The 26,560-nt window shown below is 37.4% G+C and overlaps 1 protein-coding gene across 1 annotated transcript in view; it reads right to left on the bottom strand.

Annotated features, from left to right (window-relative positions):
- ACAD11 (acyl-CoA dehydrogenase family member 11) overlaps positions 1-26,560 on the bottom strand; it is a 92,076-nt gene that overhangs the window by 52,690 nt on the left and 12,826 nt on the right. The window contains exons 6-9 of the mRNA XM_032333236.1: positions 13,553-13,694; positions 12,871-12,992; positions 10,903-11,009; positions 9,759-9,885 (exon numbers count right to left, since the gene is read on the bottom strand). Coding sequence (XP_032189127.1) covers positions 9,759-9,885; positions 10,903-11,009; positions 12,871-12,992; positions 13,553-13,694 — 498 coding nt within the window. The remainder of the gene's footprint in view (positions 1-9,758; positions 9,886-10,902; positions 11,010-12,870; positions 12,993-13,552; positions 13,695-26,560) is intronic.

The following is a 26,560-nucleotide window of genomic DNA, read 5'->3' on the forward strand; positions in this document are numbered from 1 at the left end:
GATCTGAGCTAAAGTCAAAAGCTGGGTGCTTAATTGACTAAGCCACCCAGGTCCCCTCCTTACCCATTTTAAATAGGAAAAACTGCCTTTTAACACTTTCATAGATATTGGGTTCTTAATGTTCTTACTTTATGAAATCCAAGGAATATCAAAGGTCATTAGAGTAGTTTAAATAAAGCTTATTTTTTCCCCATTATAAAAATTAGAAAAATTGTAAAAGTATTGAGAAAAAGTCATCAATGGTCTTACTAAAGATGTATACTGTTAAAATACTGGTGTATTATATGACATTATTTTGTTTTCTAGATCTGACTTTTAATTTTTATAAACCTAGTTATAATACTGGATAGGATTTTATAGGCTTTCCCCCTCCTACTTTGAAAGAGTTAATCACTTTTCTCCAGATATCATTTCAAATGTATATGTTCACAGACAAGGATTAGTATTGCTCAAAATCATTCTACATGATAAAACATTTTTACAGATGTTGGCTTAAGATTTTTGTGTTTAATATTTTATTTTATTTTTTAAGATTTTATTTTTAAGTAGTCTCTATACCCAATATGGGACTCAAACCCACAACCCCAAGATCAAGACTTGCACGCCCCAATGACTCTGCCAGCCGGGTATCCTGGTTTATGATTTTTAATGAAAGAAAAAGCCCATGTTATTAGGCATGGATATATTCTAGATTTGAACTATCTGCAAAGACAAAATTACTGTGGTTTTCCTTGCCACAGAAATATTGAAAATCTTCTATTAAAGCTATAGATTGTTTTTTTTTTAAACTTATAATAAAGCATTTTCTTTTACATTGAAAAACTTTTTAAATTTATTCATTTGAGGCAGAGAAATACAGGGAGAGAGCATGATCAGGGGAAGAGGCAGAAGTAGACTCCCGCTGAGCCAGGAGCCCTACTCAGGGCTTGATCCCAGGATCTGGAGACCATAACCTGAACCAAGGCAGATGCTCAATCATCTGAGCAACTGAGGCATCCCTAGATTGAGAATTCTTTGTAAATATTTTAATAGCTGCATAATATTAAGTTTAGCAGACATCACAACCCAACTTGTGATACTTCTTTTCTCTGCTTCATGTATCCCTTGATTTCCCATTCACATTTATAAATGAAAGAGCAAGACCACATGGTTTCTTCTGCTAATTCTTCCCTCTCCTTTGAATAGTCGGCTGGTTCCAGGCACAAGCATGTCAACAAATATGTTTCATTTTAGGGTGAGCAGGCAGAAATCAGGCAGGTTGATAGGCAAGCTGGGGTTTACACCAAACCCCTATTTTTTTTTTAAAGCCCCCAAAATAGAGGACTCTAGAGCACTAACCCTCTTGTGAAATCCTGGCTTCTTGGAATAGGCAATTTTTTTTTTTTTTTTAGAGTTCTAAGTTTATTACTCATAGCTTAAATATTCTCTGACTCATTTTCAAGCCAGAGTAGTAATTGTACCCCTGCTACAAGGATTACATAAATTACTACACTTCAAGCTCTTGGCATAGTATCTGGCAGAGGAGTAAATTCTTAATATAATAACTAGTGTTGATTCACTGTCTCTCTCCCATTTGACTGTGAAGAGAGTAACTTGTCTTCCTGGCATAATATCATCATGCTTAATAAGACTTAATATCATCATGTCCCCACCATCAAGTACACTGACCAGCACAGAGAGGTGCTCAATGTTTGCTGAATGTCTGAAGGAAGTATTTTGCTGAGGGTAGAATTTACGCAAAGTCTGAATCTAGAACACATGCTCTAAGTTCAGGTTTTCCACAGTGTTCCACACTGGCTTCCTTCTCTTTGATTTAGGCAAACTGCTTAATGTCTCTGGGCCTCAATTTCCTCACTTTGTTTTTCATTTTATCTTTTTTCAAACTGGAGTGGTTAGCATGCAATATTCTATTTGTTTCTAGTGTACAACATAGTCATACGATCACCAAGATAAGTCTAATCATTTGCTTTTTTAGAGGACTCTTGCAGCCTTCTGTCTGAAGCAAATGCTACAGCTAGGCATGGGGTGTTACAGACCTACCCCTGCAGTCCATCTACAGGTTAATTCTTCAGTCAAACATCTTAATTTTGTTTTCCCTTCTCACTCTTGCTCTCCATACCAGCCCATGACAGGGGACTCCATTGTAAAACAAAAGAAAACAAAACAAAATGGTTACCACCTGTGCTATAGCCTTCTCTTATTTCAAAATGATTTTGAGCCTCACACCAGTCAGAATGGCTAAAATTTACAAGTCAGGAAATGAGAGATGCTGGCGAGGATGCGGAGAAAGGGGAACCCTCCTACACTGTTGGTGGGAATGCAAGCTGGTGCAGCCACTCTGGAAAACAGCATGGAGGTTCCTCAAAAAGTTAAAAATAGAGCTACTCTATGACCCAGCAATTGCACTACTGGGTATTTACCCTAAAGATAAAAACGTAGTGATCTGAAGGGGCACGTGCACCCAAATGTTTATAGCATCAATGTCTATAATAGCCAAACTATGGAAAGAACCTAGATGACCATCAACAGATGAATGGATAAAGAAGATGTGGTGTATATGTAAAATGGAATACTATGCAGCCATCAAAAGAAATGAAATCTTGCCATTTGTGATGACATGGATGGAATTAGAGGATGTTATGCTTAGTGAAATAAGTCAATCAGAGAAAGACAACTCACTATCATATGATCTCCCTGATATGAGGAAGTGGAGATGCAATGTGGGGAGCTTGGGGGGGCAGGAAAAGAATAAATGAGACAAGATGGGATTAGGAGGGAGACAAACTATAAGAGACTCTTAATCTCACAAAACAAACTGAGGGTTGCCAGGGGGAGGGGGGTAGGGAGAGGGTGGAGGGTTTATGGACATTGGGGAGGGTATGTGCTATGGTGAGTGCTGTGAAGTGCATAAGCCTGGTGATTCATAGACCTGTACCCCTGAGGATAAAAATACATTATATGTTTATAAAATAAATAAATTTTTAAAAAAATTTTATTTTTTTATTTTTCAGAAAAGGGAGGGCAGGGAGAGGGAGAGGCAGGCCCCCCACTGAGCAAGGAGTCCAATGCAGCATTCGATACCAGGACCTGAGCTGAAGGTGGACACTTAACTGACTTAGCCACTCAGGCATCCCCCATTCTCTTCTCAAAACCTTAGTCTTCTGATGTGTCCACTCCTTTTTTTGTGCTTTTAGCAACTTAATTCATTTTTCAAAAGTTTTTTTTAATTGTTAATAGGATTTTATTTGAGGGAAAGCAGGTAAATGCCGAATTCGGTCTGCCATCTGAAACAAGTGTTGCATTTTCTTTTTAATACCCCAAAGTTTAGAATTTTAAAACTCAACATTCTATATGTACTATATGTATATATAGATCAAAAGTCTCCATGGGGACCTGGGTGGCTCAGTGGATTAAAGCCTCTCTACCTTTGACTCAGGTCATGATCCTGGAGTCCTGGGATTCAGCCACACGTGGGGCTCTCTGCTCAGCGGGGAACCTGCTTCCCTTCCTCTCTCTCTGCCTGCCTCTCTGCCTACTTGTGATCTCGGTCTAACAAATAAATAAATAAAATATTTAAAAAAAGAGTCTCCAAAGTGATACCTTAAATACTAAACACATGTAAGAGGAGACTATTTTTATGCTATTTTATAAATTTAAATTTAATTAATTAACATACAGGGTGTTATTAGTTTCAGAGGCAGAGTTCAGTGATTCATCAGTCTTACACAGTCAGTGCTAATTACATCCTGGCCCTCCATAATGTCCATTACCCAGTTACCACATCTCCCAACACGCCTCACTCCAGCACCCCTGAGTTTGTTTCCTCTGATTGAGAGTATCATGGTTTGTCTCCCTCTCTGATTTTGGCTTATTTTATTTTTCCCTCCCTTCCCTATGAGCCTCTTTTTTTTTTTTTTTCTGTTTTGTTTCTTAAATTCCACATACATGTGAGATCATATGATAATTGTCTTTCTCTGACTTATTTCACTCCCTCCAGTTCTGACCATGAGTTGAAAATGGCAAGATTTCAGTTTTTTGATGGTTAAGTAATATTGCATTGCATATATATACATGTCTTACATATAGAAGACATCTTCTGTAACATCTTCTTTATCCATTCATCTGTTGATGGACATCTTGGCTCTTCCACAGTTTGGCTATTGTGGACATTACTACTATAAACATTGGGGTGCATGTGCCCTTTCAGATCACTACATTTGTATCTTTGAGGTAAATACCTAGTAGTGCAATTGCTGGCTCACACAGTAGCTCTATTTTCAACTTCCTGAGGAACCTCCATACTGTTTTACAGAGTGGTTGCACCAGCTTGCAGTCCCACCAACAGAGTTAAGAGGGATCCCCCTTCTCTGCATCCCTGCCAACATCTTGTTTCCTCACTTGATAATGTCAGCCATTCTGACAGGTGTGAAGGGGTATCTCATTGTGGTATTGATTTGTATTTCCCTGTTACCAAGGGATGTGGAGCATTTTTACATGTGCCTGTTGGTCATTTAGGTCTTCTTTGGAGAAATGTCTGTTTACCTCTTCTGCCCACTTCTTGACTGGATTATTTGTTCTTTGGTGGTTGAGTTTCATACGTTCTTCATAGATTTTGGATACTAGCCCTCCATCTGATAAGACATTTGCAAATATCTTCTCGCATTCTGTCAGTTGTCTTGGTTTTGTCCATTATTTCCTTTGCAGTACGCAAAAGCTTTTTATCTTGATCAAGTCCCAATAATTCATTTTTGCTTTTGTTTCCCTTGCCTTAGGAGACAGGTCTAGCAAGAAATTGCTGTGGCCAAGGTCACAGAGGTTGCTGCCTGTGTTCTCCTCTAGGATTTTGATGGATTCCAGTCTCACATTGAGGTCTTTAATCCACTTTGAGTCTATTTTTGTGTATGGTGTAAGAAAATGGTCCAGTCTCATTCTTCTGCATGTGGCTGTCCAATTTTCCCAACACCATTTGTTGAAGAGACTGTCTTTTTTCCATTGGACATTATTTCCTCCTCTGTCAAAAATTAGTTGACCATAGAGTTGAGGATCCATTTCTGGGCTCTCTATTCTGTTCCACTGATCTATGTGTCTGTTTTTGTGCCAGTACCATATTGTCTTGATGATTACAGCTTTGTAATAGGGCTTGAAGTCTGGGATTGTGATGCCACAGCTTTGGTTTTCTTTTTCAACATTCCTCTGGCTATTCAGGGTCTTTTCTGGTTCCATACAAAATTTAGGACTATTTGTTCCAGCTCTGTGAAAAAAGTAGATGGTGTTTTGATATGGATTGCACTGAATGGGTAGACTGCTTTGGGTAGCACAGACATTTTAACAATTTTTGTTTTTCCAATCTATGAGCATGGAACATTTTTCCATTCCTTTGTGTATTTCTCAATTTCTTTCATGAATGTTCTGTGGTTTTTAGAGTACAAATGGCTAAGTTTATTTGGTTAAGTCTATTCCTAGGTATCTTATGTGTTTTGGTGCAGTTGTAAGTGGGATCAATTCCTTAATTTCTCTTTCTTCTGTCTCATTGTTTGTGCACAGAAATGTAATTGATTTCTGTGTGTTGATTTTATATCCTGCCATAGTGCTGAATTGCTGTATGAACTCTAGTCACTTTGTGGTGGAGTCTTCGGTTTTCCACATAGAGTATCATGTCATCTGTGAAGAGTGAGAGTCTGACTTCTTCTTTGACAATTCGGATGCCTTTTCTTTTTGTTGTCTGATTGCTGAGTCTAGAACTTCTAGTAATATGTTGAACAACAGTGGTCAGAGTGGACATCCCTGCCATGTTCCTAACCTTAGGGGAAATGCTCTCAGTTTCTCCCCATTAAGAATGATATTCACTGTGGGCTTTTCACTGATGGCTTTTATGATCTTGAAGTATACTCCTTCAATCTCTACACTGTGGAGAGTTTTAATCATGAAAGGATGCTGTACTTTGTCAAAATTGCTTTTTCTGCATTTACTGAGAGGATCATATGGTTCTTGTCCTTTCTCTTAGTAACACTGTATATCATGTTGATTGATTTGCAGATGTTGAACCACCCTTGCAGCCCAGGACTAAATCCCACTTGGTTGTGGTGAATACTCCTTTTAATGTACTATTGGGTTCCGTTGGCTAGTATCTTGGTAAGAATTTTGGCATCTATGTTCATTAGGGATAGTGTTCTGCAATTCTCTTTTTTGGTGGGGTCTTTGTCTGGTTTGGGGATCAAGGTAATCCTGGCCTCATAGAGAGAGTTTTCCTTCCATTTCGATTTTGTGAAATAGCTTCAGAAGAATGGTGGGTTTTTTTTTTTTTTTTTAAGATTTTGTTTATTTATTTGACAGACAGAGATCACAAGTAGGCAGAGAGGCAGGCAGAGGGGGAGGGTGAAGCAGGCCCCCCTCTGAGCAGAAAGCCCAATGCAGGGCTTGATCCCAGGACCCTGAGATCATGACCTGAGCCGAAGGCAGAGGCTTAATCCACTGAGCCACCCAGGCACCCCAGAAGAATAGGTTTTAGTACTTCTTTAAATGTTTGGTAGAATTCTCCTGGGAAGCCATCTGGCTTTTTTGCTGGGAGATTTTTGATTACTGCTTCAATTTCTTTGCTGGTTATGGGTCTGTTCAGGTTTTCCATTTCTTCCTGTTTCACTTTTGGTAGTATATAAGTTTCCAGGAATGCATACATTTCTTCCAGATTGCCTAATTTGTTGGCAAAGAGTTGCTCATAACATGTCCTTAAAATTGTTTGTATTTCCTTGGTATTGACTGTGATCTCTCCTCTTTCATCCATGATTTTGTTTGAATCCTTTCTCTTTTCTTTTTGATAAGTCTGGCCAGGAATTTATTGATCTTATTAACTCTTTTGAAGAACCAGCTTCCAGTTTCACTGATCTGTTTTACTGTTCTTTTAGTTTCTACTTCATTGGTTTCTGCTCTAATCTTTATTAATTCTCTTCTCCTACTTCGTTTCGCAGGGGAAGAGCTCTTGTTCTTTCTCCAGCTCCTTACAGTGTAACTTTAGCTTGTGTATTTGAGACTTTTCTAAGTTTTTGAGAAAGGCTTGTGTTGCTATGTACTTCCCTCTTAGGACTGCCTTTGCCGTATCACAAAGGTTTTGAACTGTTGTGTTTTCATTTTCATTTGTTTCCATAATTTTTAAAAATTCTTCTATAACTTCCTGGCTGACCCTTTCATTCCTCAGTAGGATGCTCTTCAACCTCCAAGTGTTTGAGTTCCTTCCCGATTTCCTTTTGTGATTGAGGTCAAGTCTCAAAGCATTGTGGTCTGAAAATATGCAGGGGATGATCCCAATCTTTTGGTATCAGTTGAGACCTGATTTGTGACCAAGTATGTGATCCACTCTGGAGAATGTTCCATGTGCACTTGAGAAGAATATGTAATCTGTTGCTTTAGGATGGAATGTTCTGTATGTATCTGTGAAGTCCATCTGGTCCAGCGTGTCATTCGAAGTCCTTGTTTCCTTGTTCATCTTCTGCTTAGATGATCTGTCCATTGTTGTGAGTGGGGTATTGAAGTCCCCCCACTATAAAGTATTATTATCCATGTGTTTCTTTAATTTTGCTATTAATTGGCTTATCTAATTGGCTGCTTCCACTTTAGGGGCAAAATGTTTGCAATTATTAGATCTTCTTGTTGGATAGGCCCTTTAAGTATGACATAGTATCCTTCCTCATCTCTTATTACATTCTTTGTTTTTTTTTTTTTTTTTAAGATTTTATTTATTTATCTGACAGATAGAGATCACAAGTAGGCAGAGAGGCAGGCAGAGAGAGAGAAGAGGAAGCAGGCTCCCTGCTGAGCAGAGAGCCTGATGAGGGGCTCCATCCCAGGATGCTGGGATCATGACCTGAGCCGAAGGCAGAGGCTTTAAGCCACTGAGCCACCAGGTGCCCCTACATTCTTTGGTTGAAATCTAATTTTTCTGATACGGTAATTGTTACCCCAGTTTTCTTTTGATGTCCATTACCAAGATACATTGTTTTCCATGCCCTCCCTTTTAATCTGAGGTGTCTTTGAGTCTAAGAAGAATTTGCTGCAGACAGCACATGGATGCATTTTGCTTTTTAATCCAATATGATACCTTGTGTCTTTTGACTGGGGCATTTAGCCCATTTAGATTCAGAGCAACTATTGAGTTACAATGAATTTAGTGCCACTCTATTACTTAAAAAGTCATGTCCCTGTTAAAAGGAGGCTATTTTAGAACGAATTTCCCAATATTTTAGTAGTATTTTCCTAAAAAAGCTATACCCCACTGTCAGCAAAATTCATCTCATGACAATTCTTTATTAAAAATATGATAATTAGGGCATCTGGGTGGCTCAGTGGTTTAAAGTCTCTATCTTTGGCTCAGGTCATGATCCCAGAGTCCTGGGCTAGAGCCCCACATCGTGCTCTTTGCTTAGCAGGGAACCTGCTTCCCCCCTCTCTCTCTGCCTGCCTCTCTGCCTACTTGTGATCTCTATCTGTCAAATAAATAAATAAGATCTTTTAAAAAATAAAAATAGATTTTAAAAATATGATAATTATTTATCTAGTTCAAGCAACAACAGTAACTGCCCTATAAACACATATCAACTCTGAACATTTTTGCTTAAAGAATTTTGGCCTTTTTCAATTTCCTATTTGATTTTGTAGGTCTAGCTCTAGAGCTCTCAGAATCACAGAAAATTGAAATGAGAATTTACTGTATATCTACTCATACCTATGCACATCACAGATGAAAAGACTAAGGCACTGAGAGTTAGAGTTATTTGTTCACAACCACCTAACTTGTGACAGGAATGGACTAAAATTAAACCCTTACAATTTCTACACCAGTGTTCAACTCACACATATACCTGGCCCCACCTGCCTTATGTATTTTCATAATAGCTTTTACCTTTTCTTCACAGCATTATCGTCTCTTATTGAATGTCTTTCTTTTGTGCTAAAGTGTAGGCTCTGTGGAAGCATTAGCTCTGTCTTATTCTTTTACTTTTGATGGCTCTCCAGATGCCTAACCCATTATTAGGTACCTAATAACTACATGTTAACTGAATGAATGAATGAATGCACCATGTTTCACTACCCTCAGTGAAGTTACAGAAACTTAACACCTTAAAGTAGTAGCCTGGATGGAGAGAGATAGTAGTATCTGTGAATAGACTGAAATGATATGCAACATTTCTTGGTTATGTCCATTTTGTTTAGTCTACAGTTTTCTTAATTTTCATAGGGAGCCACACACACACACAAAAGCTAAAAGTCACTGCCTTATGAAAAGGCCCTGGAGTACCTGGCTGGCTCAGTCAGCTGGGCATCTGACTCCTGATTTTGGCTCAGGTCATGACCTCAGGGCTGTGCTGTTGGGCCCAGCATAGAGCTCCCTACTCAGCGCAGTCTGCTTACTCCTTTCCCTCTGCTCCTCCCCCCAAATAAATGTGCTCTCTAATAAATAAATAAAATCTTTTCTTTTTAAATGGCCCTAAAATAATGTTTTACTCTAATATATTTACAGCTCCAACTTTACAACAGTTAATCCCCTTTGAATTTTAATTTCAAGGATTCATCTGTGGCATTCCCTTGGCATCTTTTAGGAGCTCATCAGCTTCTGCAGCAGCTCAGTGCTAATGTAAGGAGGGGAATGGGTAAGGACTGACTACAAAGATAGGATACCATGATACTCCTAGAAGGAGAGATAACAGACATAATTCACCAATAGTCCTTGAGCACAAATACATTCTATTTGTTTATACAGTACTCACCTTTTCAGCTGGAAGGATGTGTCGTTTCATGAAATGCTTCACCCTAGCAAGAACTTCCTGGCCAGTCTTACTCTGTACAAACAATTGTTGGGAAGTATCAATCTGTGGTGATGTAGTACTGAAAGTTCTTTATTAAAAAAAGAAAAGAAAGAAAGGAAAAAAAGAGTTACAAAGGTGTCCCAAATCATTATTATATATTTCTGAATATAATGTGAGGTCTTTCCAACTCCTTCAAAATATCCCTCAGGAGTTGGCATATTTTGGAATTTCTTAAGTTTTTCATTTATGCAATAAATGTACAATCACTTTACTTTGAACAGGAAACTTTAATGCTGAAAGCACGATGTAGGTAAAACATAAGCCTGGCACAATCTCAATCGATGGTAGTTTTGAATCTTTATTAAAGTCAATTATCAAAATCTCTCAAAAAGAAGGTGAAGAAACTGAACACAAATGTAGTAATTATTCTTAGTATATTCCTCACAAACAAACTACTGGCTGTCATTATAAAGATCGTTATGAAGAGCAACACTGTCAGTAGTTATGTTGAGAGAACACAAACATCACCTAAAAGATGAATTATAAAACATAACTGTCCTAACGTTAAGTCCTGGGTACTTGTGCCCGGACAGAATTTCCAGGGACAGCATCATCAATGGATTCAGTAAGTGCTATTATATCACATCACTTAGATGAAAGTGTGTAGTTGGGAAGAGAACTAGATGCCTCAAAAAGTGCTCCACTGATTGAGATATGGATTTTAAAGACATTTATGGAGTGACTGAATAAAATTTCATGAAATATGATGGAAGAGAGCAATACTTCTAAAGTTAATAAATCTTTTATAGGGTATAATTTTGAATAGGAATATGTAAGTAATGTAAATGTTAGAAAGAAGCATTTGAGAGTTTTATCTATTTCCTTGAAAGTTTATATGCTCAAGTTGGCAAAAAAATACTTTTAATCATGAATCTAGGTTATTTTATTTTCAGGCATATAAGATGTTACCAAAAAACTGATGTGACTGGCAGCAATAATCCTGGTAAAAGCAACAGAAACAATCCCTATCCCCCCGAAGTTTACAACCTTCATATACCTAATAAAGGCTCTAATTTGAATTAGCCAAGGAATCGATTTTGCTTACCTTTTCGAAAGTTGTAATCCAGTTTCTGCCAGAGGCTGCACAATCTTGGCAAACAGAAAGCTACTCTCAGATGCATTGTTTCCTAGAAGATATCTACTATATACTCCCTATAAATAAATTAACATAGAGCAATTAAGATTGACTGAAAACCGTTCTTCAGCTATCCAGTCTCTCCAGTTTCCCAGCTATGTGAGTAACTAACCTCACAAGGTATCAAGATATAAATCAGACCATCAATTCTATTTATTTACATATAGGGATAATTATACCACCCTAAATTAAAGAGTTAGACATGCATTATTTGCTTAACACACTCTCATCCTAACTTTAACTGTAAATCAAATCAAACTTGAAAATGAACTCAGGAGTTAACAAAGATGTCAAACTGGCATCACCTTATACCACCTTTAAAGATCACTGTTCTCCTGTTTTAGTGGGGGAAAATCTAAATAAACCAAAAGAAAATTAAAAACTATAAAATGGAAGAGAAGACACAGAGATGATCTCTAAGAATATTTTCTCTCATTATTTTGGAGTCCGAATTTAGTTAACTGTCTCCTTGAACAGGGTTAGTTGAATGCTAATTAGTTTTTCTTTCTTTGTGTTCTGTGCTTTCAACATAACACTCTCCTCTCCCTTGCTTGTCTCACCCTAACACAATCCACTGAATTTCATTAGTTTTATTTCTTCGTGTACTTCTTTATGCAATAAGACACTCTAACACTCCTTCCATCATTCCAATTTCATATTTGTAGTTAGAATGCAATGTTTATGATCATCCCTGTTACCATATAGTCTACCACATACATAATGCATAATGCAAGTAAAACTTTTGTTTGAAATGAAAATCCATTTTAAGTTCAAAGCCCATTTGGTATCTGATTTGTGGAAACTGACAAATATAAAAAACATACCATGAACCCTCTTTTGAGGAACCCATCCAACCAACACGATTAACGTGATTCTAAAATACAGGATGAGATGTAATACAACTATATCCAGAAAATATTTCAGTTGGTCATGGATAGCATGGACTCAGAAGACAAGGAAAAAACACCTTAATCCTTTTTACATTCTTTTTTGTTTCTAAAATCTCTTACTGACTTATTCTTCCAAGCCCTAGCCCTTTGTCAATGATGAAGCATCTCAATTTCTTAAATAAACTCCTGAGGTTCAAAGCACATGTAAACTAAATCAGTATAAAGAAGAATACACTTTAGGGGCACCTGGGTGGCTCAGATGGTTAAGCACTGGAATTTTGATTTTGGCTCACCATGATCTTAGTTAGGGTTGTGAGATTGAGCCCTATGGCAGGCTCTGTGTTGAGAGTAGAGCCTGCCTAAGATGCTTTCTCTCCCTCTCCCTCTGCCCCTCCCCTGCTAAAAAAAAAAAAATACACTTTAGATTTTAAAAAACTGAATTTATGCTCAATTTCCTCTTAAAATCAGACACGTAATTTGTGTGATTCTAACATTATTAGAAAACAGAAAATTTTACTCATCTATTCTCTCAAAAATATATATTAAGAGGCTACTATAATCTAGGTACAGTGCTAGACTTTGGGACATGCAAAAGTATTTCTTTCCTCATCATCAGTACTGGTTAATAAATGGTTTTATAGTTTGGAGCAGACATTATTAAAAGATTTTAGCTCTTTCTTAAATTGGATATTCAGGAAAAAATGAATCTTCATATGCTTTTTTCTTTCTATCTTTATTTCTTTCTTCCTTCCACTATTAAGTTTGTCATACCAAAAAATGATAACACATTTTGCTACTCAATTTTTTGCTTTTGCCAAATTCCTATTCTGTAAAGTCTGGATTCATATTCACCCAGTCCTGGTATTTGTCATTATCCAAAGCAAAATGATCTAAGGAAAAAGAACATAAAACTCCTGAAGACCAGAAAATATCATGAATAGTACATTAATAAATAATGGAGAAACATAAGTTGAGACCAATCAATTACCTGTGCTATTCCAGCCATTTTAAAATATGCAAGGGCAAGAAAGAAATTCCAGTTAGGGAGAATAGAATCAATTCCCCTGCAGCGGCAATATATTGAAATCAGTTCTTCGATTGATGGTATCCCTATAAAAACAGCACATACTATAAAATTTAATAAAGATATCATGGTGAATGTTTCAAATGTAATAATACTACATGTGTACATAAAACTGATACACATAACAAACATGTTCTGAATGTTGTTTTCCAAATGAATGATATATATATATATAAAGGGCTACATTTTATCATAATTACAAAAAGTAAAATCTGTTGTTCAGAAAAATCAAGAATACAATGAATTAGAAACATTTCAGAGGAGTGCCTGGGTGGCTCAGTCAGTTAACCATCTGCCTTCAGCTCAGGTAATGATCCCAGGGTCCTGGGATCGAGTCCTGAGTTGGTCTCTTTGCTTAGCAGGAGCCCTGTTGCTCCTTCTCCCTCTGTCCCTCCCCCTGCTTGTGCACATGCATTCTTTCTCTCTCTCTCAAATAAATAAAGTCTTAAAAAAAAAAAAAGAAACATTTCAAGAAACAAATAAAAGCTATGTATCTAAAATGGCAATATAAATCTTACCTTTTAATTATGAAGAATAAATATAATTTTATATTAATAGCAATTTAGGCAACATTACGATTTCATACCTATATTTTCTTGAAAGTAAGAATTTTGATTTATCATTGGAACAGTCCTTGGCCAAAAGTAGAATAGGGAGAGATGAGCTAAGTCTGACAAAGGATGACCAATAGTTGAAAGCTCCCAATCCAGTATAGCTATAACTCGAGACTGCAATTAAAAATAAAAAGGTTTTAACATATTTAATATAAAACGAAAACAGGGAAATAAGTGGAATCCTATTCTCTATCAAAAGCAAATCTTAGTTTACATAGTTTATAGTTTTTACCTGCAATGGCACATCTCATTTACCAAATAACTAATTAGTCTGGAATATGTAGAGCCAAGTCTGCTGGCTCCATCATTGGCCATCAGTTATCCTGCATTTTACTTTACATACCACTAGTATCTCTGCTAATGAGAGGAAACAAAAGCAGCTGAAACTGCTCAACTGAGGGTTAACTGTGGTAAAGAAGAAATTCTAATAATTACTTATAATTTAAGCATCTATGTCATGTCATGCACAGTTTAAAGTTTGCTCTCAGAACACCTGGGTGGCTCAGTTGCTTAAGCATCTACAATTGTTGGGTCATAGGGTAACTCTATTTTTAACTTTTTGAGGAATCTCCACACTGTTTTCCAAAGTGGCCCTAACTACTTGCCTGATTTCAAGCTATACTATAAAGCTGTGATCACCAAGACAGGATGCTACTGGCACAAAAACAGACAGATAGATCAATGGAACAAAACAGAAAGCCCAGATATGGAACCTCAACTCTATGGTCAACTAATCTTCAACAAAGTAGGAAAAAATATCCAATGGGAAAAAGACAGTCTCTTCAATAAACAGTACTGGGAAAATTGGACAGCTATATACAGAAGAATGAAACTTGACCATTCTCTTATATCATACACAAAGATAAACTCTAAATGGAAGACCTCAATGTCTCAATGTGAGACAGAAATCCATCAAAATTCTAGAGGAGAGGGGCGCCTGGGTGGCTCAGTGGGTTAAGCCGCTGCCTTCGGCTCAGGTTATGATCTCAGGGTCCTGGGATCGAGTCCCGCGTCGGGCTCTCTGCTCAGCGGGGAGCCTGCTTCCCTCTCTCTCTCTGCCTGCCTCTCTGTCTACTTGTGATCTCTCTCTGTCAAATAAATAAATAAAATCTTTAAAAAAAAATTCTAGAGGAGAACAGAGGTAGTAACCTCTTTGACATTGGCCACAGCAACTTCTTTCAAGACACATCTCCAAAGGCAAGGGAAACAAAAGCAAAAATGAATTTCTGGGACTTCATCAAGATAAAAAGCTTCTGCTCATAATATGTTCTCAAGATTATTTGTATTTCCTTGGTGTTGACTGTGATCTCTCCTCTTTCATTCAGGATTTTAAAATTATTTATATATTTAATTAATTTATGATTTATTTTCTTCTTGATAATTCTGGCCAAGGGTTTGTTGATCTTATTAACTCTTTTGAAGAACCAGCTTCCAGTTTCATTGATCTGTTTTACTGTTCTTTTAGTTTCTACTTCATTGGTTTCTGCTCTAATCTTTATTAATTCTCTTCTCCTACTTCGTTTCGCAGGGCAAGAGCTCTTGTTCTTTCTCCAGCTCCTTACAGTGTAACTTTAGCTTGTGTATTTGAGACTTTTCTAAGTTTTTGAGAAAGGCTTGTATTGCTATGTACTTCCCTCTTAGGACTGCCTTTGCTGTATCACAAAGGTTTTGAACAGTTGTGTTTTCATTTTCATTTGTTTCCATAATTTTTAAAAATTCTTCTATAACTTCCTGGCTGACCCTTTCATTCCTCAGTAGGATGCTCTTCAACCTCCAAGTGTTTGAGTTCCTTCCCGATTTCCTTTTGTGATTGAGGTCAAGTCTCAAAGCATTGTGGTCTGAAAATATGCAGGGGATGATCCCAATCTTTTGGTATCAGTTGAGACCTGATTTGTGACCAAGTATGTGATCCACTCTGGAGAATGTTCCATGTGCACTTGAGAAGAATATGTAATCTGTTGCTTTAGGATGGAATGTTCTGTATGTATCTGTGAAGTCCATCTGGTCCAGCGTGTCATTCGAAGTCCTTGTTTCCTTGTTCATCTTCTGCTTAGATGATCTGTCCATTGTTGTGAGTGGAGTATTGAAGTCCCCCCACTATAAAGTATTATTATCCATGTGTTTCTTTAATTTTGCTATTAATTGGCTTATCTAATTGGCTGCTTCCACTTTAGGGGCAAAAATGTTTGCAATTATTAGATCTTCTTGTTGGATAGGCCCTTTAAGCATGACATAGTATCCTTCCTCATCTCTTATTACATACTTTAGTTTGTTTTTTTTTTTAAAGATCTTATTTATTTATATGACAGATAGAGATCACAAGTAGGCAGAGAGGTAGGCAGAGAGAGAGAAGAGGAAGCAGGCTCCCTGCTGAGCAGAGAGCCTGATGAGGGGCTCCATCCCAAGATGCTGGGATCATGACCTGAGCCGAAGGCAAAGGCTTTAACCCACTGAGCCACCAGGTGCCCCTACATTCTTTGGTTTAAATCTAATTTTTCTGATATAATGATTGTTACCCCAGCTTTCTTTTGATGTCCATTACCATGATACATGGTTTTGCAAGCCCTGAGCTTCAATCTGGAGGTGTCTTTGGGTCTAAGAAGAGTCTGCTGTAGACAGCATATGGATGTGTCTTGCCAGCCAATCTGATACCCTGTGTCTTTTGATTGGATCATTTAGCCCATTTAGATTCAGAAGAACTACTGAAAGAGATGAATTTAGTGTCACTGTATTACTTATAAAGTCCCTCTTTCTGTAGACTGTCTCTGTTCCTTTCTGGTCTGTTACACTGGGGCTCTCTTTCTGCTTACAGTTTCCCCTTTAGTATTTTTTGCAGGGCTGGTTTAGTGGTCACAGATTCTTTTAGTTTTTGTTTACCCTGGAAGCTCTTAATGTCTCCTTCCATTCTGAATGACAGCCTTGCTGGAAGGTATTCTTGGCTGCATGTTTTTCTCATTTAGTTCCTTAAATGTATCATGCCAGCACGTTCTGGCCTGCCAGGTCATTATGGCTTGGTCTGCTGCCAGCCTAATGTTTCTACCCCCGTTGGTTAAGAACCTCTTGTCTCAAGCTCCTTTCAGGATTTTCTCTTTATCTCTGAAATTTGCAAGCTTCACTATTATATGTTGGGTGTTGATCTATTTTTATTGATTTTGAGAAGGGTACTCTCTATCTCTTGGACTTGAATGCCTGTTTTCTTTCCCAGATTAGGGACATTCCCAGCTATGATTTGTTCAAATATACCTTATGTCCCTCTCTCTTTCTTTCTCTTTCCTCAGGGATGCCAATAATTCTAATATTATTTTGCTTCATGGTATCGCTGATTTCTCAAAGCATCCTCTCATAGTCCATTAGTTGTTTTTCTCTCTTTGCCTCAGCTACCTTCCTTTCCCTCCACTCATCTTCTAGGTCACTTCCTTCCTCTTCTGCCCCATTTACCCTAGGTGTTACAGCATCCAATTTAGAATACATCTCAGTTAAAGCATTTTAAATTTCAGCATACCTAGATTTCATTTCTGCACTAACAGATTCTCTTGTGTCTTTCATCCTTTTTTCAAGCCCACCTAGTAACTTTAGTATCATTATCCTGAATTCCAGGTGTGTCTTTTTACTTATATCCATATTGATTAGATGTGTGGCATGAAGTATTACCTCTGGTTCTTTTTTGTGAATTTCTCTTTCTAGTCATTTTGCCCAGAGAAGAATGGATGAATGAGATAAAATAAAAATTATCAACCAGACCCAAATGAAATATGCACCAGACAAATCTGAAGCAGTCAGAAGGCAAAGAGGAAAAGAAAAAAAGAAGGGGGGGGTTTTCAGAGAGACTATATTCTCCCAGGTAGACAAAACAGGGTGATCCACTTGGTCCTGGGTGTATTTTGGTCTGTTTGTTAGAAGATACTAAATCCCAATATTGTAAAGAAAGCAAAAAAAAAAAAAAAAAATATATATATATATATATATATACACATATATATATACATACATATATATACATACATACATATATATATATGTGTATATATATATATATATTGAATACAGTAAAAGGAAGCCAAAAATGAAGAATGTATCTATTAAACGTAAAAAAAAAAAATGAAAGTTAAAAAAAGACTTAAAGATCTGATAAAATAAGAAACTTATTGAAAAGGAAAAGGAAAACTTTAACCTGAAAGATAAAGTTATAATGAGAAAAAAAAAAACCAAAAACCTTGAATTCTAGATACTATTTTCCCCTAGTGCTGCAGTTTTGCAGTCCTGTGTGTTCCATACACTTGGTGTTCGCCTGCTTTTCCAGCTGGTCTTCTTGGGGAAGAGCCTCCTGTGCTGATTATCAGGTGTCTTTGCCTGAGTAGAGCTGCACCACGCTTTGCCAGGGAGCCAGTTTCAGCGTAAGCCACTTCTGGTTGCTCTAAATGGGTTTTGTTTCCTGAAGGCTTTCTGTGCCTCTCTGGGGGACGAAAATAAAAAAGGCCATGCCTGGATCACCAGCCCTGGAGCTGAAAGATCACAGTCACCTCTCTTCAGTAAACTCAGGGATGAGTGGTCTTCACTTCTGTGTGTGTCAAACTCTGCAGACTCCTGTGGTATGCACCCACTCTGGTCTTCCTAGGGAAAGGTAGAGTGTCACGGCCTTTCTGCCCTTTGCAGGGCTCCTGCATGGAGAGCTGTTGCCCAAGTGTGCCACCATTCATGGCTTATAGCAAACCAAGCTGAAAGCCCCCTCACGAGCTCACTGTCCCTAACCAGCTTCCCTGCTGCAATGCTTGGGAACGCTGCCAGCTCGGGCACCCCCATTCTTTCTGTGACTCCAGAGATATCCTGAGGTCACACTGTCCCACCTAGGATTCTGTCCCACTTCACCACTTGAGCATCTTTCAGGCAGGGACATCTCTCACTGGAGCAGATTTCTAAAGGTTCTAATTTTGCTCTCAGGGGCTGTATCACTTTCCTATAACTGGCTTGCAGAGGCTCCCTCCCCCTGCCATTTATCTTCCAATATATCCCCTCAGATTCACTTCTCCATACCTCCTACCTTGCAAAAAGTGGTCACTTTTCTATTTGTAGAATTCCAGCATTTCTTTTTTCATCTTAGGTTGAATTCACAGGTGTTCAGAATTTTTTGATAGTTCTTTAGTTAAATTCAAGGGACCAAATGAAACGAGCTCCCCTACTCTTCCACCATCTTGCCTTCCCTCCTTATTTTATTTGAAAGAGAGAGAGGGAGAGCAAGCATGAGTGAGGGGAAAGGGACAGGGAGAAGCAGGCTCCCTGCTGAGTAGGGAGCCCAACTCAGAGATCTAGAATCCTGGGATCATGACCTAAGCTGAAGGCAGACACTTAAGTGACTGAGCCATCCAGATGCCTCTACTAAAAAGTATTTTAAAAAATATCTGTAATGTAGGGAGGCCTGGGCGGTTCAGTTGGTCTAGTGTCTGACTCTTGATTTTAGCTCAGGTCATGATCTCAGGACCATGAGTTCAAGCCCCACATCAGGCTCCCTGTTGGATGTGGAGCCTGCTTAAGATTTTCTCTCACTTTCTCCCCCTGCCACTACCCTTCTGTCTCTGAAAAAAAAAACAAAAAACAAACCAAACTGCTACACCTTTCCTAGCAATAAAATTAAATTTCATAACTATGCTTCTGCCCACCTACACTAACATTTAAGAGATAATGAGGGAAATAAAAAAGAAGAGCCATTAAAAATACAAGTTTTGTTTGCATATCAAATCTTTTTTCTTCACAAGTTAATGTATAAAAGGCTGCAAGATAGATGACTTTAGAATAACCAGATTACATGTATTTATTATCTTACATACATCTGACTACTAATTAATGAATGCAGATGAATTATCTCTAGGTTTATCTGTTTCTAATGAAATAAATTTGTTTTTCAAGTTGAAATGCACATTAAACTTTTAAACATTTCTCTGCCAGATGGGTAAGATTTATGTTTAGAAAATTAACAATACTGGGGCGCCTGGTGGCTCAGTGGGTTAAACCGCTGCCTTCGGCTCAAGTCGTGATCTCAGGGTCCTCAGATCGAGTCCTACATCGGACTCTCTGCTCAGCAGGGAGCCTGCTTCACTCTCTCTCTCTCTCTCTCTTTGCCTGCCTCTCTTCCTACTTGTGATCTCTCTCTGTCAAATAAACAAAATATTTGGAAAACAAAAAAGAAAATTAACAATATTTTTCAGGAAGGCTGGATTTCTTTTAAACATTGCAGTAAGCATGTTGTATTATGGAAATACTCAAACATACTTCAAATACTTTATGTACAAGTAACTGGAAAATACGGATTACAAAACTGAGTAATGTGCTCTCCTTCTGCCATACCCTTTAGTAATCCTTTACTGGCTTACCACACACATTCCTGGAAGGTTTGTCATTTAAGTTTGTTTTTGTCTTCTTTCTTGTGTTTTCTGATGATAAAAATAAAACATGCTATTCTTTGAAAAAAAACCCCACAAAATAATAAGACCTCAAACCTTACTTGTTACAAAAATGTACAACTTAAAAGTCTCCTATAATTTGATCCCTTACAACCACTGTTTAAGTCTTAGTACATATTATGAAATATTTACTTCTACCTTAATAGTTTTATGAAAAACAGAGCTTGATAGGCAATCTTCAAAAAAAGTAAAATAGAAAAACAGAGGAGAAAATAAAGAAAAAGAAGAAGAAAACTGAAACAAGTTCAGCACAGCTATGCCAGGTACCAGCTACTTGGTCCATATTGATTACTTCATTTTAGCTTCCTCACAACCCTGAAATTTTGGTATTTCTCTATCCAACTTAAAAGGCACACAACGTCAGTTTCCTGGCTTTGATAATGTACTATAGTTGTGTGAGATCCATTTAGGGAATTAGGATGATAGGTATACAAGACCCTTTGTACTTTTTTTTTTTTTTTAACAACTTCTTACAAGTATGTAACTATTTTAAAATAAAAAGTTAAAATAAGTGGTTCACATGGTAGCACAGGAAGACACTGAACTCATCTACTTCCACAGATACACCAAATCTTCAGCTCCATATAGAACAACTTTCTCTGAAAATGATCTGAAAAGGACCTGAACAGCTCCTCCACAATGAAGGACAGAAAGGCTATATCAAGGGCAACTGGCTAGCTCAGTCAACAGAGAATGCAACTCTTGATCATGGGGTTGTGAGTTCAAGCCCCACACTGGGTGTATAGATTACTTAAAAATAAAATCTTAAAGGGTGTCTGGGTGGCTTAGTCGCTAAGCACCTGCCTTCGGCTCAGGTCATGATCCTAAGGCCTGGGTTCAAGCCCTGCATCGGGCTCCTGGCTCAGCGTGAAGCCTACTTTTCCCCCTCCCTCTGCTTGTGCTCCCTCTCTCGCTGTGTCTCTCCCTGTCAAAATAAATAAAATCTTAATAAGATAAAATAAAATAAAATCTTAAAACAAACAAAACAAAACAAAAACAGGTTACAGCAAGATGGGTAAGAGAGGTAGAGATGAAGTGTCACCAAAAATCCTACCCTCCAGTGTGGCAACCCACAAGCAGGAGGGAATTACATAAATATGGACTATATCCCAGAGAAGCAAGGGGTTTAAGCCCCATATCAGGTACTCCCATCCTTGGGATCTGCACCAGAGAGATGAGCCCCGAAAATGTCTGGCTTTGAAAACCAAAAGGATTCACATCCAGGAGAACCAAAAGGATCTAGAAAACAGACTCCACTCTTAAAGGGCTCATGGATAGATTTACCCATCTTGGGACCCATCAAAAGCAGCAGGTTGAAAGAACTTAGACCTTATATGAAGGAAATTCATTGGCCAATCTTAAAGCGTCTGCTGGAGTGGCTGGGATTTATTTGAACTCTCTGGGGATGGAGATGCTGGCAGGTGCCATTTTTGCCCTCTCCCTCTACCTTACTAGTGCTGCTTGCCCTGTGGCCCTACATTGCTAAACCCAGCAGACAGGCATGCTCTGACCTTGTGCTACCACATGGCCCTGCTTCACTGAACTCAGCAAGTGGGCTATCCAGCAAGGTATTCCCTTAAAGCTTCATCCCAGTATATCCAGTGGATAGTATTATCCTGGTCCATCCCTCCTTTATGGCCCTGCCAAAGCTGTTCACACAAGCGACACCCTTTGAATGTTGGCTCTGGTGGCCAGGGGGCTTGCATTTCTCGGCCCCATGGGGCTAAAATAATGAGAGAGGCAGTCATGGCTAGGCTACTGCCCCCAGGACACTGCACAGACAGCGAAGTGAAACACATCCCATGTTCCTGTGACCACTCCTTTAAGACTGGGAGGGATAGAAGTTATGCTTAATACACAGAAACAAAGACAGTGGTGCCTGAGTGTCTCAGTCAGTTAAACCTCTGACTCTTGATTTCTGCTTAGGTCATGATTTCTGGGTTGTGAGACTGAGCCCTGTGTTGGGCTCCATGCTCAGCAGGGAGCCTGCTTGAGATGCTATCTTTCCCTCTCCCTTCCCCCCTCTCAAGTAAATAAACAAATCTTTAAAAGAAGATGAAACAAAGACAGAGAATGAAGGAAAATAATGAAAAAGGAGTATGTTCCAAGTAAGAAAACAAGATAAAATTCCATTAATTAATTTACCTGATAAAGAGTTCAAAGTAATGGCCATTAAAGATGCTCACTGATCTAAGAAGAATGGGTGAACACAGTAAGAATGTCAACAAAGAGGGAAAATATAAGGAAGTACTGAACAGAAGTCACAAAGCTGAAGAATGCAATAAATGAACTGAAAAAATGCACAAGACAGGTTCAACAACAAATTAGATGAAGCAGAAGAAAAGATCAGTGACCTAGAAGATGGGATAGTGAAGTGCAAAATAAAATAGAAGCCCAAAACAAAACAGAAAAAATGGTTTTTTAAAAGTGACGATATCTTAAGGGACCTACGAAACAACATCAAGTGGAATGACAGTTGTATTACAGTGGTCCCAGAAGGAGAAAAGAGAAATAGGGATAGAAAACTTATTTGAAGAAATAATGACCAAAAATTAGGGAAGGAAACAGAATTGCAGACATAGGAGCCCAGGACCAGACAGTTTTGCTGGTGAATTCTATCAAACATTCAAATAAGATTTAAATATCTGTCCTTCAAAACTCTTCCAAAAAAACTGAAGAGGAGGGGATACTTTCAAATCCTATTTATTTACTTATTATTATTTTTTTTAAATTAAAGCTATCAGTACACCCAATGCGGGGCTCAAACTCAGGATTCCAAGATCATCTCATGCTCTTCCAACTCAGCCAGGTAGGTATCCCCCATACTCATTTTATAAAGCCAGCATTACTCTAATACCAAAAACAGACAAAGACACCACACATACAAAAAGGAAAATTACAGACCAATATCCCTGATGAAAACAGATGCAAAAATCCTCCACAAAATATTAGTAAATTAAATTCAACACTACATTAAAAAGGTCAGATATTATGATTGAGGAGGATTTAATCCAGGGATGCAAGGATGGTTTGACACTTGCAAATAAACCAATGTTATACGCCACATCAAGAAAATGAACATTTAATCATCTAAATAGATGCAGAAAAAACATTTGAAAAAATTCAACATCCATTTATAATAAAAACTCTCAAAAAAGTCATTATAGTGAATGTACCTCAAAATAAAGGCCTATATGTAACAAGCCCACAGCAAACATACTCAATGGTAAAATGCTGAAAACCTCCTTTAACAATTAGGAACAAGACAAGGATGCCCACTCTTGCCCCTTTTATTCAACACAGTATCAGAAGTCTAGAGCAATTAGGCAAGAAAAAGAAATTAAAAAGCATCTAAACTGGAAAGGAAGAAGTGAAAGTGTCATTATTTGTGGACAACAGGACTTTTTATATAGAAAATGCTGTAAGACTTTACAAAAAAAAACCTATTAGAATAAACAAACTCAGTAAAGTTACAGGATACAAAATCAACATATAATATTATGTTTTTAATACTGTAACAACAAACTATCAGAAAGAGAAATTTAGAAAATTACATTTATGATTGCACCAAAAAGAATAAAATACCTAGGAATAAATTTCACCAAGCAGGTAAAAGAACTGTATGAAAGCTGTAAGACACCAATGAACTAAACTGAAGAACACACAAATGGAAAAGATATTCCATGCTCATGGATTTGAAGAATTAATATTGTTAAGATATCCATATTATTCAAAGCAATCTATAGATTCAATGGAATTCCTATCAAAATTCCAATGACATTTTTCACAGAAATAGAGCAAAGAATCCTAAAATTTTATGGAACCACATAAGATCCCAAAGAGCTAAAGCAATCTTGGGAAAGAATAAAGTTGGAAGCATCACACTTCCTGATTTCAAATTATATAATGTTATAATTATCAAAACAATGGCACAAAAACAGACATAAGGATAAATGGAACAGAATAAAGAGCCCAGGAAAAAACCCCACATGTATATGGCTGATTAATTTATGACAAAGGAAGCAAGAATATACAATGGGGAAAAGACGGTTTCTTTAATAAATGGTATTGGGAAAACTGGACAGCCACAAGCAAAAAAAAAATGAAACTGTACCATTGTCTTATGCCATACATAAATTAACTCAAACTGAATTAAAGACTTGAATACAAGACCAGAAACCACAGAATTCCTAGAAGAAAACATGGGTGGTAGGCTCATTGACATTCTTCTTGGCAGTACTTTTTTTTTTTTTTTTTTTTTTGGTAACTGATTCCCAAGGCAATGGGAACAAAAGCAAATATAAACAAAAGGGACTACATCAAACTAAAAACCTTCTGCACAGCAAAGGAAACCATCCATAAAATAAAAAGGCAACCTCCTAAATGGGACAATGTATCTGCAAATCATATATTGAGTAAGGAGTTAATAGCCAAAATGGATAAAGAACTCCTATAACTCAATACAAAAGTACAGTCAATAAAAAAATAGGTATAAGTTCTAAATAGAAATTTTTCCAAAGAAGACATACAGATGGCCAAAAGTCACATGAAAAAAATGATCAACATCATTTATTATCAGAGAAATACAAATCAAAACCACAATAAGGTATCATCTCAAACCTGTCGTAATGGCTATTTTCAAGAAGACAGAAAAGAACAAGTGCTGGTGAGGATACAGAGAAAAGGGAACTTCTGGGCATTATTGGTGGGAATGTAGATCACTGCAGGCACTATGAGGGTATGGAGGAAACTATGGAGTTTCCTCAAGAAACCAGAAAGAGAACTACCATATGATCCAGCAATTCTACTTCCACATATTTATGTGAAGCAAATTAAAACATTAATCAGAAAAGATATGTGCACTCCTATGTTCACTACAGTATTGTTCACAATAGCCAAGATGCTAAAAGGCATCCATGGATGGGTGGATGGGTGGATGAATGGATAAAATGTGGCATATATACAGTGGAATACTATTTGGCCCTATAAAAGAATGAAATCTTGCCATTTGTGACAACATGAATGGACCTTGATGCTATAACGCTAAGTGTACTAAGTGAGACAGAGGAAGACAAATACCATATGATTTCACTTATATGTGAAAAGAACAAAACAAAACAAAAAAGAACAAACAAAACAAATATGATTAAACTCATACACGAAAAGAGCACGCTAGTGGTTGCCAGAGGTAAGGGGGTATGTGATGTGAGTGAAATGGAAGAAGGGGGTCAAGAAGTACAAACTTCCAACCATAAAATAAATAAGTCATGGGGATACAATGTACACCATGGTGACCAGAGTCAGTAACATTATACTGCATATTATGTAACTTCATAGGGCGAAGGGGTAAACAATCCTTATTGTGGTGATTGTTTCACAATGTGTGGAGGTATCAAATCATTGTATTGTACACCTAAATATGTTACAATGTCAATTACATATCAATAAAAACAAATTAAAATAAAAACTGAGGCACAGAGGTTAAAGTATCTGCTTTAAGGTCACACTGTTAGAGAATAAAAATTAAGCACAAATATATGACGCAGAAATAGTGATTAATAAAAATCAATTCTTTCAACTTAGATTCTATTCAGAAACATGTAACCACCTGCTACGTAAACGCTACAGTCACTGCTTTAAAGGAAGTCATAGTCTAGCAGATCTCCACTTATCAAGCATCTACTATACAGAATCTAGAGGCAAAGGTAAAAAAAAAAACATAATCCTTATTCTCAAAGAAAAAATAAAAAGCTTAAAAGCTTCCAATCCTATCTCTAGGAATATATATAAACAGGTGAGCACATACATATACACATTCAGCTCGCTATAGTCCAAGGACTGATTTTCCAATTTGTGGAGTGCCTTCACAAAAAAGAAACATACTCTAAATTTCCCATTTACTTATGAGATCTAAAAAATGAGGTGGGAGGCACCTGGTTGGGTCAGTTGGTAGAGCATGTAACTCTTGATCTTGGGGTCATGAGTTCGAGCCCCACATTGAACATAGAGTTTACTTAAGAAAATAAAGGGGGCATTTAAAAAAATAAATAAATAAATAAATAAATAAATAAATAAAAATTAAAAGTGAGGTAGAAAAGGTAAACTACTAACTAAAACTAAATTTAACATCTCACAGCTTTTGATGCCAGTCCACAGTGTATCTTTCCTCTGACTGCTCGTGTAGTTTACTTTGTATGACGTACTTTAGCACTCAGGTATACATTATTTTTTTGCTGTTAGCTAATTACTTTTTTCTCTCCATTTGTATTTTGAGCTCATTAAGAGCTGTAGTTCCTTTCCAACCCTATCTTTCAAAGCAAATAGCTGGTAATGAATCAATGCTGGTTGACTTGTACTCTGCCAATCATATGTTATTTCCATAAAAATTAGCTACAATATTTATAGGAGGCAGAAATTGATTAAATTTAACCATCAATTATGGGTTTATTGGATAGAAAGTAGAAGACATTTTACCAGATACCATATAACCCTAATACATTAAAAGATAATGCTGTATGTCACAAA

Source organism: Mustela erminea, chromosome 1 (assembly GCF_009829155.1).
Source record: "Mustela erminea isolate mMusErm1 chromosome 1, mMusErm1.Pri, whole genome shotgun sequence".
Taxonomy (NCBI): Eukaryota; Metazoa; Chordata; class Mammalia; order Carnivora; family Mustelidae; genus Mustela; species Mustela erminea.